The 13,805-nt window shown below is 37.0% G+C and overlaps 1 protein-coding gene across 13 annotated transcripts in view; it reads right to left on the reverse strand.

Annotated features, from left to right (window-relative positions):
• ARHGAP12 (Rho GTPase activating protein 12) overlaps positions 1 to 13,805 on the reverse strand; it is a 77,789-nt gene that overhangs the window by 13,955 nt on the left and 50,029 nt on the right. For 7 of the 13 annotated variants that reach the window (XM_083824621.1, XM_083824618.1, XM_083824629.1 and 4 more), the window contains 3 exons: positions 11,724 to 11,798; positions 8,455 to 8,516; positions 6,734 to 6,815 (listed from right to left, as the gene is read on the reverse strand). In XM_083824621.1, coding sequence (XP_083680747.1) covers positions 6,734 to 6,815; positions 8,455 to 8,516; positions 11,724 to 11,798 — 219 coding nt within the window. Of the gene's footprint in view, positions 1 to 4,153; positions 4,277 to 6,733; positions 6,816 to 8,454; positions 8,517 to 11,723; positions 11,799 to 13,805 lie in introns of all 13 variants that reach the window. The other 6 variants (XM_083824620.1, XM_083824627.1, XM_083824617.1 and 3 more) reach the window with 1 other exon arrangement.

The raw sequence follows: 13,805 nt of genomic DNA on the forward strand, positions 1-13,805 counted from the left end.
AGCTTTAAAGGAATAAGGCTAACGCATAACTGAACGCAAATCATTCTGTCAGTTAACATCAGTATATAAAAACAAAAATCCCACCAGAAATAGCAGCTTTGCCAGATAGGAACCACTACACACAATACACCCCTCTTGCACTGAAAGAGCACTTTCAGTTCTTACATTTTCAGAACAAATACTCTTTTTAAATGTTTCCAATGATGCTTTTTATATTAAATCTGTTTAATGTTTTCCTTTAATGCTTCTAATGCAATACTGGAGCATACTCCGCTAAGTAAACACAAATCAATTTCACTGTCTAGCTACTTAGAAAAACAACAAATAAGCAAAGTGATTTAAAAAAGCATTCTGAAGGGCTGCTGGTGGGTTAACAATCGAGGAACGCATGAGGGAGCTATTTTTACTTCCTACTTTTATATTTATGCTGGGTATGGCAAATTTTTAAAGCCAAGTACTTTTACTAGGGTTTCAGCATACAACACATAGCTTTGAAATATCATTCCTCAAGGAAACCAATTTAGGGAGCCACACAAACAAGAAGCTCCAACTGTGAATAAAATACGCAAAAAAAAAATCAACAGGAAAAGCTGTCAATTGGCTGCAGTACAGAAATTTAATGTTGTACATCTGAGGTAAGCCTGTAGCATCTGATCCAACATAAAGATTTTCTATTTCTGGAAAGAAAACAAAAAGAAAAGAATAAAGAAATTTGATGTTTCTGCAAGAGCTCAGGATGACCTGAGCCTCAGGACAACCTCCTTGCTGTGAACACAAGGCTTGCAGTCTGTACCACAACAACCATATCCAAAGTGAGAAAAAACAGAAAACAGAATTAATCTGCTGCTTCTGATTAAATTCCCAGCAAGGATGTTAATTAATGCTAATTGTGTTTTAGAAAGGCTGTTTACCACTAGAAAATCTCCCTGTTTGATTCCTAAGGGCAATTAAACATTGAATGGAAAGAAACAACTTAATGTGTGAAATATCAGAAGTGGGGAATATTTCTAATTTACCCAATGCCAACTTATCTCTGAAAAAACCTTCTGCTTTCTAACCTGATTCTCAGATATCTCATCTAAGAATATTTCCTAATAGCTTTTGGTAGTCCAGTTCAGAAATTGGAGTCCACAGAAGCTAGAAGCAAATGTTGGACAGATATACCTCTCGCAATCATGGGCAGCTGTACAACAACTGTCTATTTAGGAGACCCACAACTGCTTCACATGCGACTGAAGCACACCAGCCACACCTGACAGCCTACAACAACTTTGCTGCATGCTGGAAAAGACAAGAAAAAAGACTTATAGAGCTTGCCACTGGAGAGAGCAGATTAGTGCCAAAGTCCTCTGCAAGATCAAGGGATTTATTAATAACACCTCCCACACGATGCTGAGCAGCACAGAAGATGACCTGCTACAGGGGAAGTTAACAAACAGCAGTCATGACTGTTTTGACCAAAAGGAGAGCCTTCCTCCTGCCCTCCAATATGGTCTGGTTCGCTGAACTCCAGGTGACAGATCCCAGTGCTACCTCAAGCACTGTTGCACTCTACCCTTGTTTTCAGGCTGACTACCTTCAGCATATCAGAGAAGCACAGAACACAAAAAACAGAAGCCACATTTCCCTGAGTAGGAAATAAAAAGAATTCTTCCCCAGCTCCTTCACATGAGCAGTGTCAAAGCTCCAGTATCAGGATCCAAGCAGGTGAAAACAACAAAGCACATACTCCAGCCTCTCTGCAAAACACCTCTGACAACTGATAAGTCAAACTTAGAATTTCCTTGAACAAAGAAATTAAGTTTAGCATTCAGTCTCTCCTATGAGCTTCTCTGCCATGGTTCTTTTCTGCTCCTGGCTGCATGAAAATGAGAAGCCAGCAGTCATTTCCCTCCTGAAAAGATTCCAGAAGCAAATCCAGGGCAGCTCAGATGCTCAGCAGCCAAAGGTTAGCTAAAGGAGATCGAATCCTCCTGCAGCGCACACGTTTTGTTGGGAGAAGTAAAAAGAAAACCTGTCCCTTTAGCATCTGCTGCCACCTAGACAAAGTCTGCTTTCTCAGAGTGAGCTGTCAAGCCAGCACCGGTCAGGTCACATTCAGTTCCTACTGGGCAGACCCCTGCTTCTTACCAGATTTCTCTTTTCGGCTGTCTGGGAAGTTTGGAAAGGACAGCAGAAATGAGACAGAAAGAGGGGGGAGGTCTGTAACACTTTGCTGTGAGCTGTCCTATGTAGAGAAGTTGTCCTACATTCACTTCTGACAGTTTTTTTCTAGGAACAAAAAAAGTACAGTCATGGGATGCGCTTATGCTATTTCCATGGCAGAGATAACTTTCACTTTTTGGAAAGCATAGGTGGTTTTTTTTTTGTTGCTTTAGACACAGTAGATGCTGAGTAGCTTAAGGACTGCCTTGAAGGTGTGTGCTGGCATCGATAGCTAGAAAGCCTTTTCAGTGTTTTCAGGGGTTGTCTCCATGCCATGGGAGCCTCCCCAGGAGGAACCATGCAGTCTGTATGGTGATATATTCCAGCATTTGTTGGAAACAATCGGATATTACTTGTAGGAAGGCTTTGAGATGACAGGTGTCATTCTCAATATTCTGTTCCTAATTAGGGTTTAATAGAACTTCTAAATTCCAAGTCATCTTCACCTGCAATCAACTGCAGAAATAGTACTGTGGGGTTCTTTAGTGGCTGCTTTAGGGCTGGTAACAGAGACTGAGAACTTACAGCTTTGACAAGAAGATGAAAAATATTAAGATATTCTTTACTGTCATAGCAAAATGTTGGAAGTTCTTGGAAATTTGTCTCCAATAGCAGTACTTACATTACCAATAGCTTTCTTGATAATCATCAGAGCTCCTATATATTCAGCTGTGCAACACCGATGAACTGTAGTAACATACATATCGCACACTTGTCTGTAAGCAGTGGTATAACACAATAAACAAGAGTTTGCCCAAATCAACCTTGAAGGTTGCTTACTTCCTTGATCTTTAAATGGGAAGTTTACCCACCACTGGTTTACCGCCACCATACCTGACACTGGTGACATGCAGCTGTTGCAGAAGTTTGATAGATGAAACCTTTAAGTAATTACTATTTCCCGTGTTTTCTGAAGCCCCATCACTAAAATCTGTCAGTAGCTACTACAACTCATTCACACCAAGAGACAGAACTTTTCAACTACTGAAGGAAAGTCTCGGGAATCATACCTAAACTCCAGATCTTTAGCACTTTCCACACTCTTCACGGAATATAGCCAAGAACCAAAACAGTTTTAATGACCACCGATACTTTAGTCCTCAAGACGACAAATAAACAAAACAGCTTTTAATGTTTTCAGGATATAACTTAAAATGAAACCTTTCGTTTGATTCTAATTATATTAATAACCAGAACTAAGATGTTAAAAACTAGTGCAGCCAATCAAACATGCTTGTTTCTTCTACAAAGAGTATTAATTTCTCCTCATCCATCTTAGACAAACTACTTTATTAGCTACCTGCATTTACCGGTTTCTGATAAGCACCACTTCTATGCTTGGCACCTACACTTCAAAATATGACTAACTACAAATGCTTACATTATACTTTACAAATCCTACAAATTTACATCAGCTTTCTGTATGTGGTACATAGCCAGAACATCCTTGAGTTTTCCATTCAGTTTTTTAAGTGTAATATTTGTTTTTGTGTATTTCAATTATAGCTAGAATAAAGCAATACCATGTGCATCACAGTATCAAAGGCACCATAGGCACCTTACAAACATCCTAAATTAGCTGTGTTAGAAAGAATTAGAAATGGTCAGTTTTTAACAGATATTTTATATCATGCTGTTTATTAGTCAAGACACTAATGGTTCAAACAGTAGGCAAATTTGGGGTTATAATTAATATTTGGGTTATAATACAATTCTGGCACTGATGAACCAGACAATCTTTGTACTTTGTTCTATTAGAACAATTACAGGATTATTGTAATTTCACTTTTGTTAATTTGTACCTTAAAAAAAAAACTTTGAGAAAATAACAAATAGTATACATAAGGTGTTATATGAAGAGATGAAACTTGGAAAAGTTCAAATTTACTTTCCAGATTAGTGGCAAATAGCCTTACAGCGACAAGAGACATGCAACAAGAACACATACACTGATAGCTGAAACTCGGTCAGAGTTTACATAGGTGACAGCAGGTCGACGACTGAGAGCATTTTTCCAAGAAGAAAGCAGCGAGAGCAAAAGCTCAGGGATTGAGCCCACTTGGCAAAATGACTTGATGAGAAAAAGGAAGAAGAGTGATGAAGTCACAAAACAATGCACAAAAACTGATATGGTTATATCAATCGCTAGACCACTGCTAAACAAATATTCTTCTCTCAAGATGAGGGAGAAATGTAATTCTTCTCACACGTCAGACTTAGACTTGGCTTCACCTTATTGAAATACTGATACAGTTCCAAGTTTCTGACGTGTGAGGCAGAATTTTTAACACTCCCAAAAAATTTCCTATACAAAGACGAAAAAGAACGTGTGCTGAATATTTACACATTTAGAAAACCTAGGGTAAGTATGCACACACAGTCCTTGAAAGATGTTCTCCCTTGACATTTTCAACTTAATCATAGACATGAACAGTGTGAACTGAATGCAGCTGTGTACAGCGTCAGGTACTTGACAGCACGCCACATACCTGACATCTTCCCACAGGAATATTCTTACCAGATAGTGACCGTGGTACTTTTTGCTGCACTTAAATTATCAGAAGAATTGATAACTTTGTTTTTTCCCTTTTCGCTGAATGACTGTATTTATAAGGCGTAACACACTTAACACTAGTCTTCTTAAACAGTAAGCAGATCTGCACGACTATCTTCTATGGATAATTCAGTCAGGCACACATCCATGCATAACTCTATCATACGTTCATGAGCAGTATGATATAATCAACATACTGTTAATGTTTTTTGATCTACAGCTAAATTCAGATCAAGAGTATGAAGAAATTTTAGAATAAAAATAACACTATTGCTATAATAATAGTATTCTTTGTGTACAGAGACTAAACATTAAACCTCACCTCTGAATGTCCAGGAATTTCCCAGTTCATAAAGTAGGGTGATAAAATTGAACTGAACAATAGACAATAACTGAAGGGCATGAAGGAAGACAAGGGAGGAAGTTTTTAAGCCTTCTGATCGCAGTACTTCCTGCTTTGAGGCTCACCTTCTAAAAGTCCTCCAATATTTCTTCAACATTTTGTTATGGACGTTATGTACTAGGAAGTAGTTCACAGGTTTTCTTATTAATATTATTCACAAATGAGAAAAATAATTACATTTACCTAGTGTCCCAATGTTTACAGTTGTGAAAGTCACTTTCAGATATACATATGTTTCTATTTATTTTTTTCTGTGCTTTGTCTCTGATGTGCATCACTTTCCTTTCCCCTCCCCAAATACATCATAGGCAGACCTCCTTAGGTCCATTTTCTACTACAGACAGCCCTACAGTTCACCCTATCCTATGCCTTAATCCTTATTCTTTTCCTCCCGTTCTTTTCAATCTGCATGACCATCTCACTCAACTCCCTTATTTCCATTCTCTACTACTCCCAATGTTGTTATTCATCCATCCTCATCCATATTCCTGCAACCACCTCTTCAACAGCAACAAAAGGGCAGAAAAACGACATTTACACCTCTGAAATGAACTCAATGTTTTAGAAAAGAATGGTCAGTATCAACTCACTGTCCAAAAAGAAGTGTAGCAAGAGAAAGTGAGCCAAGCAGAAAGATCAGCAATTTTGCTGGAATCAGCATGACAATATCCTGGAATAACCAACACTTTATCTGGCCTGTCTTTAGGTATTATAGGAGATCCACATGCAATTTTAATATCAGACCTCCGAAAGTGGGTAATTAAGACATAGTTAATGAACCATTTCTATACTGATTAATGTAGGAACGTAGCTGGATAAATATAGTCAATTTAATTATAGTGCAATTAAACTAGAAATGATAAAAATTGAATAGATATCATCACGTTTGGTGTGATGTTTTATCTTTAGGTCTTCATCAGGCATAACAGATACAAATACTTGTCACCCATTATACTGATATAAAACAAAATAAGGAGTTCAACGAGGCAACCACTAAACAACATTACGACAACAATACTAAACATACACTTTCTCCCGTAAGTTCAAAGCACTGCTGCCTACCAATACCACTTAAGACAGTCATTTTTGTTTATATTATTATTCAAATACTCCAATGCAATAAGCCAAGTGTCAGCGTCAGACTTTTTTTTAATTACATGTACCACATCAAAAATTATCTGGATTCTATAAAAAATATCTAGGAACAGTAGAACAGAAGAACTGTTTAGATAAACACATTAGTAAAGAACACAAAAATACCTGGTCTGCAGCAAAAATGATTCAGCTTATTGACCATCTGAATACCTCTTTATCTGTTTCATACTTACTAAATGTAAAAATGTTTCTGCATTACAAGAAAGTACATCTGTATTTCTTCTCATTCTACATCATAACTATTCTCCTGGTAACTTCTCCAGCCTCCCCACTCTACCTCCCGTACTCACACCTTGAGGTTTTTTTCTAAGTTACGCATATATATTGGTATTCAAGGCCAACAAACAGTGCTTTCACTTCTTGTGGTTTATGTGATTAACACTTAAATGAAGGCAGGGACTCGTTCCCAAGCTTACCCAGCCAGTTCCACTTCCTTGGGTTTTAGTGAACAGCAGCGATGAACCTTGTAATACCGCCCATGATGACATCCAATTCTTTCTGTAAATATTTGTAAACAAACATTTGATAAATTGACTTTGAAAGCAGATATTTAAGCTATCAGTGTTGCCCAGTTGACCTGCATGTTAATAAAACTTAACCATATATACAGTCATTAGTGCCATCAGTAACGTCTTAATTGCTAGCGTATTTGTAGAAGGCAACATATGTTAATAGTCCCAGCCTGACCATCAAAATCTAAATCAAACAAAGCTAATTAGCAGTGGAAGCCGTTCACCAGGAGGAATACCATACAACTGTAATTTCAAAAGGGCTAATGCTCAGCCTACTGTGTACTAAGGAGATTGTGCCGAAGTACCGCATAATTCTGAAACTGACTGATCACATCGAACTGGGATGCAACTGTCCCATTTGTATGCAATAAGCTAATTTACACTGGCAATGAAATACTTGTTACGCATCTTAAAAGATATGGAAAAAGAACAAATCAGTTGTTCCAGCTGTCTGATAATATATTTTTGTGCCTGAATATCTGTCCTGAGGTTAAAAAAAAAGTTTGACGAGCCCTGACAATCTATTCCTACTGCCCAAACATGAATTATTATTCAACAGCTCTCACAGTGACATGTTGCATCTTTCTGTATAGCAGCGCAGTAATCCAGATCAGTGATTCCCAACAGATGTGACTTAAGTGGCGAGATTATACTGCACCAGCAGCAGCTTGCATGAGCCACTGTCCATGAGTCCACCCTTTCCTACCAGGCTCTTAGAAGCAGCTCTGGGGAACCAAGCTGGGGGCAAGATCTGCTGCCCATCTGCATTGGACTTGGTCAGGGTGGCTCTGGAAGATAGCTACATGATAACAATTTAATACTCAAGAAAAGTATGTTCCATGTATCAAAAATCTGGGACCACTGATGTCTATAACACAATACTAGAGATAAAAATTAATTAAACGTAAAAAAGTAAACCTAAATAAAATCTGAGGAAAAAACACACATTATTTAGTACTGACTCTTTGCAAAATGCTAGAATTCTAAGTTACACAGCATTACTCGGTCTTACATTACGATTTATGCAGATGCCTGCCTGTGAGGCAGAGGAAGGAAGTTAGAAATGAGGTCATTCATCACCTACAGGGAAACCAACATTGGGTAAGGCATTATGTAGGAAATCCTTCACAAGAGAAGTGAAGGAAGAATTCGGGGGAACATGAAATACACTCTCCTTGAATATTATACAAGACGAAGTGAAAGTCTGAAGACCTCTCTTACACCCCTCTTATTCCAGGAACAAGACAGGCTATAAGCTACATAGATTTTGCCTTAAATAAATAAATCCCCCCCCCCCTTTTTTTTTTTTAAAAAAACTGTCTCTCATCAGTACACCTTCATGAAATCACTGCCCTCTATGAAGACCTGGCACACACAAGCCTCTAGATGCCTGAAGTCCACTATCAAGTCACTGGGAAAAACACATACTTCACTTTGGGTCAAGGAAATACACAACCTACAGGAAAATCTCTAAGGCAAATTCAGAGAAAAACTAGTAAGTTGCAAAACCCTCTGTGCTGTCCTAATATAAGTAATTGCAAAAGCCTGGATGCTGTCCTAATATTGAAGTCAGATATCTTACACAAAGTCTTACGTACATGTACTTCTAGAACTCCAAGACTTACCGAACTTTCTTCCCATTTTCTGTAATTTTCGTCACATTCAATAACCCATACTTCTCTTGACCCTGTAAGATGTAGTAGGGCATAATAAATTAAAAAGAAAATCCGTTTTCATTGCCATCACATCACTGAATTAAATCGCTCAAATAATCAATTTCTGGGAACAAGCCATCTTTGCACATGTTATACGATTACATATGGCAGTTTCTTGAAGTTATATTTAAATATACAGAGATCAGCAAAGTCAAGATTACTCTGGGAAAGTACTCATCAACATGAAGGAGGTAAAAAGCCTTCTTTCTTCCTGGCCTAAGTTCTTTTGACAAGCTAAACTTAAATCCTTTGTAGTACAATACAGTGGAAATTTTAAACAAGGATATAATAATTTGTGTAATAGCAAATGTGTTTGTGTCTTTTACTAAAAAAAGGAGGTATCCGACAAACAGCCAGCCCAAGTTCTTAGAATAACTTGGGAGAGTTCTGTCAAACATAGCTGTATATTTTAAATAAACCATACTTGAACTGCATAAAAATGTTAATAGAATCATGTAACAGCTTGGGTTGGAAGGGACCTTAAAGATCATCTTGTTCCCACTTGCCATGGGCAGGGACACCTCCCACCAGACCAGGTTGTCCAGGTCCCCATCTAACCTGGCCTTGAACACCTCCACTGATGGGGCATCCACAACCTGTGCCAGTGCCTCACCACCCTCTGAGTGAAGAACTTCTTAACATCTAATCTAAATCTCCCCTCTTCTAGTTTAAAACCATTCCCCCTTGGTCCTATCATTATCTACCCAAGCAAAAAAATCGCTCTCCACGTTTATTTTTTTTTTTTTTTTTTTTTTTTTTTTTACAAGCCCCCATAAGTATTAAAAAGCTGCAAAAAGGTCTCCCCAGAGCCTTCTCTTCTCCAGGCTGAACATCCCCAGCTCTGTCAGCCTTTCTTCATAGGCATGGTGCTCCAGCCCTCTGATCATCTTTGTGGATAATATTCATTATTAGTTCATATTAATATATTCATTTCCAAAACAGATGAGTGAAACATTTCATGCCCTATTTTTTCCTAACCCCAAGCAAAACATTAGAATTTTAATCTGCTTAGTTATGTCTTGTTGATGAAAATCATTTATATTTGTACGCGTCTGTATAAATTTGGAGATCAAGCAGTGAATGGTGGAAAAAGAAGAACACTGAACAAGAGGGGTATTTTCAAGTTTCAGAGGAGTGAATATTTCTAGTTTCTATAGAAGAATAAGAAAACATAAAGCCACGTTTGAAAAAATATTCTAGGATAAAAAGGAAATTGTCAACTTGTACTATTTGTGACTCTTGAAATGAGGTAATGAATTCTATCATCTTCTCCTGTCACCCCAGCATTGTCCTACCAGTGAATTGCACTAAAGGAATCTTAAATTATTTTTAAATTTATTCCTTTTCAGTAACAGCTCTTAATAATTCCTAATTTAAGAACTAAGCTATTAGTTGAAATAATCAACTAGGGAAAGGATCCAAATTAGCTTTACCATAACAAAAAATGTCCTCAATTTTAGATCCGATGAAAACAGAAGATACATTCTCTCCAGCATCGTCCTCTAAATCTCAAATTTAAGTGGACCAGAACTGCATAATACAGCACAGAAATTTTTTACTCAAGAACTCTGACAGTACTCTTACCAGTCTGACCTGTAGTTCAGGAATCTTACAAATTTTATCTGTATGTTTTACGCAGCGTGGATAAAACAAAAGGGATGTTTCCAAGGATAACACCACTTATCTAGTGATTCATATGTTGTTTTGATCCATCAGCCACTGCAACTCTTAATCTAATGTCTCCATTGGGCCAGAATTTTCAACAGAAGAAATTAGTCACATCTCCCTCCCCTCCCACAGAAATTAGCAAATTCTTTAGATCATTTTATTCATGATCCACGCAGAACACCACTAGCAGTCCTATGCGTTGCACCCTTCTAACAAACTTTTGGCTTTAGGAAGTGGAACAGTTTGTCACTACCTTTCGCAGTGACCGAACAACCCACGCCCACTTTCTCAAATAGTCTGTGGCATTACCAAGTTACACGTGGAACCAGTGGGAATGCTCCAAAGGAGAACTATTCAGAAAAAGTATCATAACACAGAACTCAGGAGCAACACTAGGGGGTACTAATGGGAAAATTAATGTAATATTTAATTAGGGAAAAGGAGAAGAAAAGTCTACGGATCACAACAAAAACTCAAGAGCTTCTTTGTAACATTTATGTTCCAGGGACAGAAAAAAAATCTGTTTCCTTTAACTATCATCTAAAGCCAGAAGTGAGTTCTGCTACAAAAATCCAGTTTTTAATATTTCAAGGTCTGAAACATATTTACAGAAATTAGAACACATGCAGCAAGAATTGCTTGTGTGTAAGGCTGTCAGCTATGCTTGCTTGATAAGCAATGCTAATTTCATTGTGGAAAACAGTATTAAGAGTTGTAAGAATGGATCAGCATAAATAAGCCAGAGAACCATTCCTCTGTGTGCAGCATATGAATGAAACACAACTGGTTGCCTTTAATGCCCTGAGCTACCCACTAAAGAAATGCTAAAACTGATAAAGGCACATATTTCAATGCTATTGGAATGCAGTTCTTACAAGCAAAAAGAAATATATATATATATATATATAAATATAAATATATTTCTAAATTACTCCCTACTGTTTAAAAAAAACAATGATCACATTTAAAATTTAAACTAAAGCAAGAATATCTAAGTGTTCATAACAAGACTTTAGCAAGCTCAGGTTTTCGTCCCAGCATATATCCTATTAAAAAGACAAGGTTTTATTTACGCAAGGTTCTCATGATTCCTACATCTATTCAAGCAGATGAAAAATACAAGTTAAAAATAAAGACATCAGATCATATGAACTATTACTGACTACTGACAGCGATAAACTCTGTGGGCAAGGACAGTTTGTTTCTGCTTGTAACCTTCCAAGTTGCTAGGTGTGAAGACATGACTGTTGGGGAATAACTACGTAATTTGGCATAACTTGAAGCTAAAAATTCATTGTGGAATCATCTCCCATCACAGAGTTGTTTTGAAATCAAAAATATCCAGCTTTTTCTTTCCCTTTTTTTTTTTTAAAAGCATATTCCTTTTAAAATGTTAGTTTTATCCCCCTACTTTTCCCCAGTAACAAGAAGGTTTACCCTCAATTATCTAATCATGAACAGCCAAGTTTCTACAACATCTACTTATTTATTTAAACAATTTCCATACTGACTGTGGCTTGATGCTTCGGTGAAGAAGGAGAGGACTCATTTTCAGGAAAACTGGCCTTAGAAGCAGTTGATGATTCCTACAGAATTTAAAAATGCAATTAAAAGTTATTCTCTTTCTTACAATTTTAACTTTTTTCACCCCTAAAAACACCCTCTCCTCTCCCCCCACTCACACTTTACAGAAAAAAGTTGTGTCTTTTGTTATGTTGTTGTTTTGTTTGGTTGTTTTGTTTTGTTTTTTAAGTATTCATGATATTCTGAAATACTTGTATCATAAACCTGCTTACCAAATAGTGTTATGACAAGATTTACAGACCAATCAATCCAGGCTAATTAGCACATGTCCATTTGAAAAAAAAATTAATACATAATTCATGAGCTTAAAGCAAAGCTTTCATCCTTATTAAGAAGCAGATTTTTCTGTATGACATGGCTATCAAATTATGAAGCATGTTTATAATACTAACTTATTACAAGGCACATTTGAAAAAACACAAAGATTTTAAAGAACAGATTATGTTTCTGCGTGGTCAATACATGCAAGATTAGTACAATAAATACCCATACATGCAGAGAAACTTACACAATAAATAGTTACATGCACGGTTCATACATTCAGTGTATACCAGCTCTATTTAATTTTTGTGAGTTGTGACAGTTTGTTTCCTTATAATCAAGCACTGAGATTTCCTACAGATTCAGGTTTTTGTTTTAAACCAAACATTAATGATGGATCAAAAGAAAATTACTAAATCTCTGAAGACTAGAAAAAATACTGAAAACCAAAAGGCATGCGTGTTTCCACTGAAGTACTGCTGCTTTGCACAAATACACTGCATGAAAATCTGGTAAAGAACTTCAAATAGAAGAAAACTGACGCTTTCTATTTGTACATTTCTCCTCTTCTCCCCTTTTAATTCCCCTGATAGCTCTCCCAAATTCTGTGCTTCAGCTTGAACAAAACGTTTGTTTTTCCAGTATTACATAAAATCCTTGCACATCTGCAATTTAAAATCCACTTATAAATCTACCTCCAAGTAGTGGCCCACTAATTCTTTTACTGTTGCACTGACAAACAGCACTAGCATCCCTAAGAATAAGCTAAGTATTCTGTATTTTCAGATGTTCATAGGAAAAAAAGAAAGCTCAATCTAAGGAAATCAACTTTTTCCCTCTCAGAGAAGTATGTTTTTCCCTGCTAATGAAACTTTTTAGCTATGCAAATCCTGATGGCTATATACCGGTATGTGCCACAGCCACCAAACAATCAGCAAGTACACTTGGTATCATCCAGTCCCAGTCAGCCCTGGTAACCCACAACCTTCCCTCTGACACATTTAACCACTCTTCACCAGCATGTTTTCACAGAATTGAGTTCTGCTGTTTTTCCAGGAAAAACAAACTCAGAAATCTTTAAAAAACAAATTCCCTAGGAGTCAGCTAAAAGCTGTTTTGCAGCTAAAAGCTGTTTTGCAGTTGATGCACCTATCCAGCCAAATACCCATCTTTTTTTCCTCCTTCTATTTCATTCCAAATTTGAGATAACTGTCATAAACTTGGAGCTCTGGAAGAAGCCTAACTTACATAGGTATGAATTACTCCTTTACCAGATGCTAATTCTAAGCAGTTCATACAAGAGTGTGCCTGCCAGTGGTAATAAAATGGGTCCATCAATGCACTAATATTTAAGATCCACGAGTCCTTCCACAAAACACTAGCTTATTGCTCTACTACATATTTTTAAATTTTCCAAAAGCATTAATGTTGTGCTTTATATGACTCCTTACCATTAACAAATGCACATTGCCTGCATATTTTGAAGCTGTTAAAGTAACTTCAAGCTGCTGGCTTAGACTTTACAAGTCTGACTTATATACACAGTTTCTTTTGGTTATTACACCAGACATTTGTACAGTTGCACATCTACTTCAGTGGGTTTAAGGTCTTGGTACTTGAACGTTGGGTCTTGATAAAAAGTAAACAGCTCCTCTTATTCAATGTTTTACAAGAGCTTCTTCGTTCAGCGCTGAGCTACATAAAGGTCATTCCAAAAGTAAATCTTATACGTAAGAAAGAAGTCTTCC

This window comes from Anser anser (genome assembly GCF_964211835.1).
Source record: "Anser anser genome assembly, chromosome: 2".
Classification (NCBI taxonomy): Eukaryota; Metazoa; Chordata; class Aves; order Anseriformes; family Anatidae; genus Anser; species Anser anser.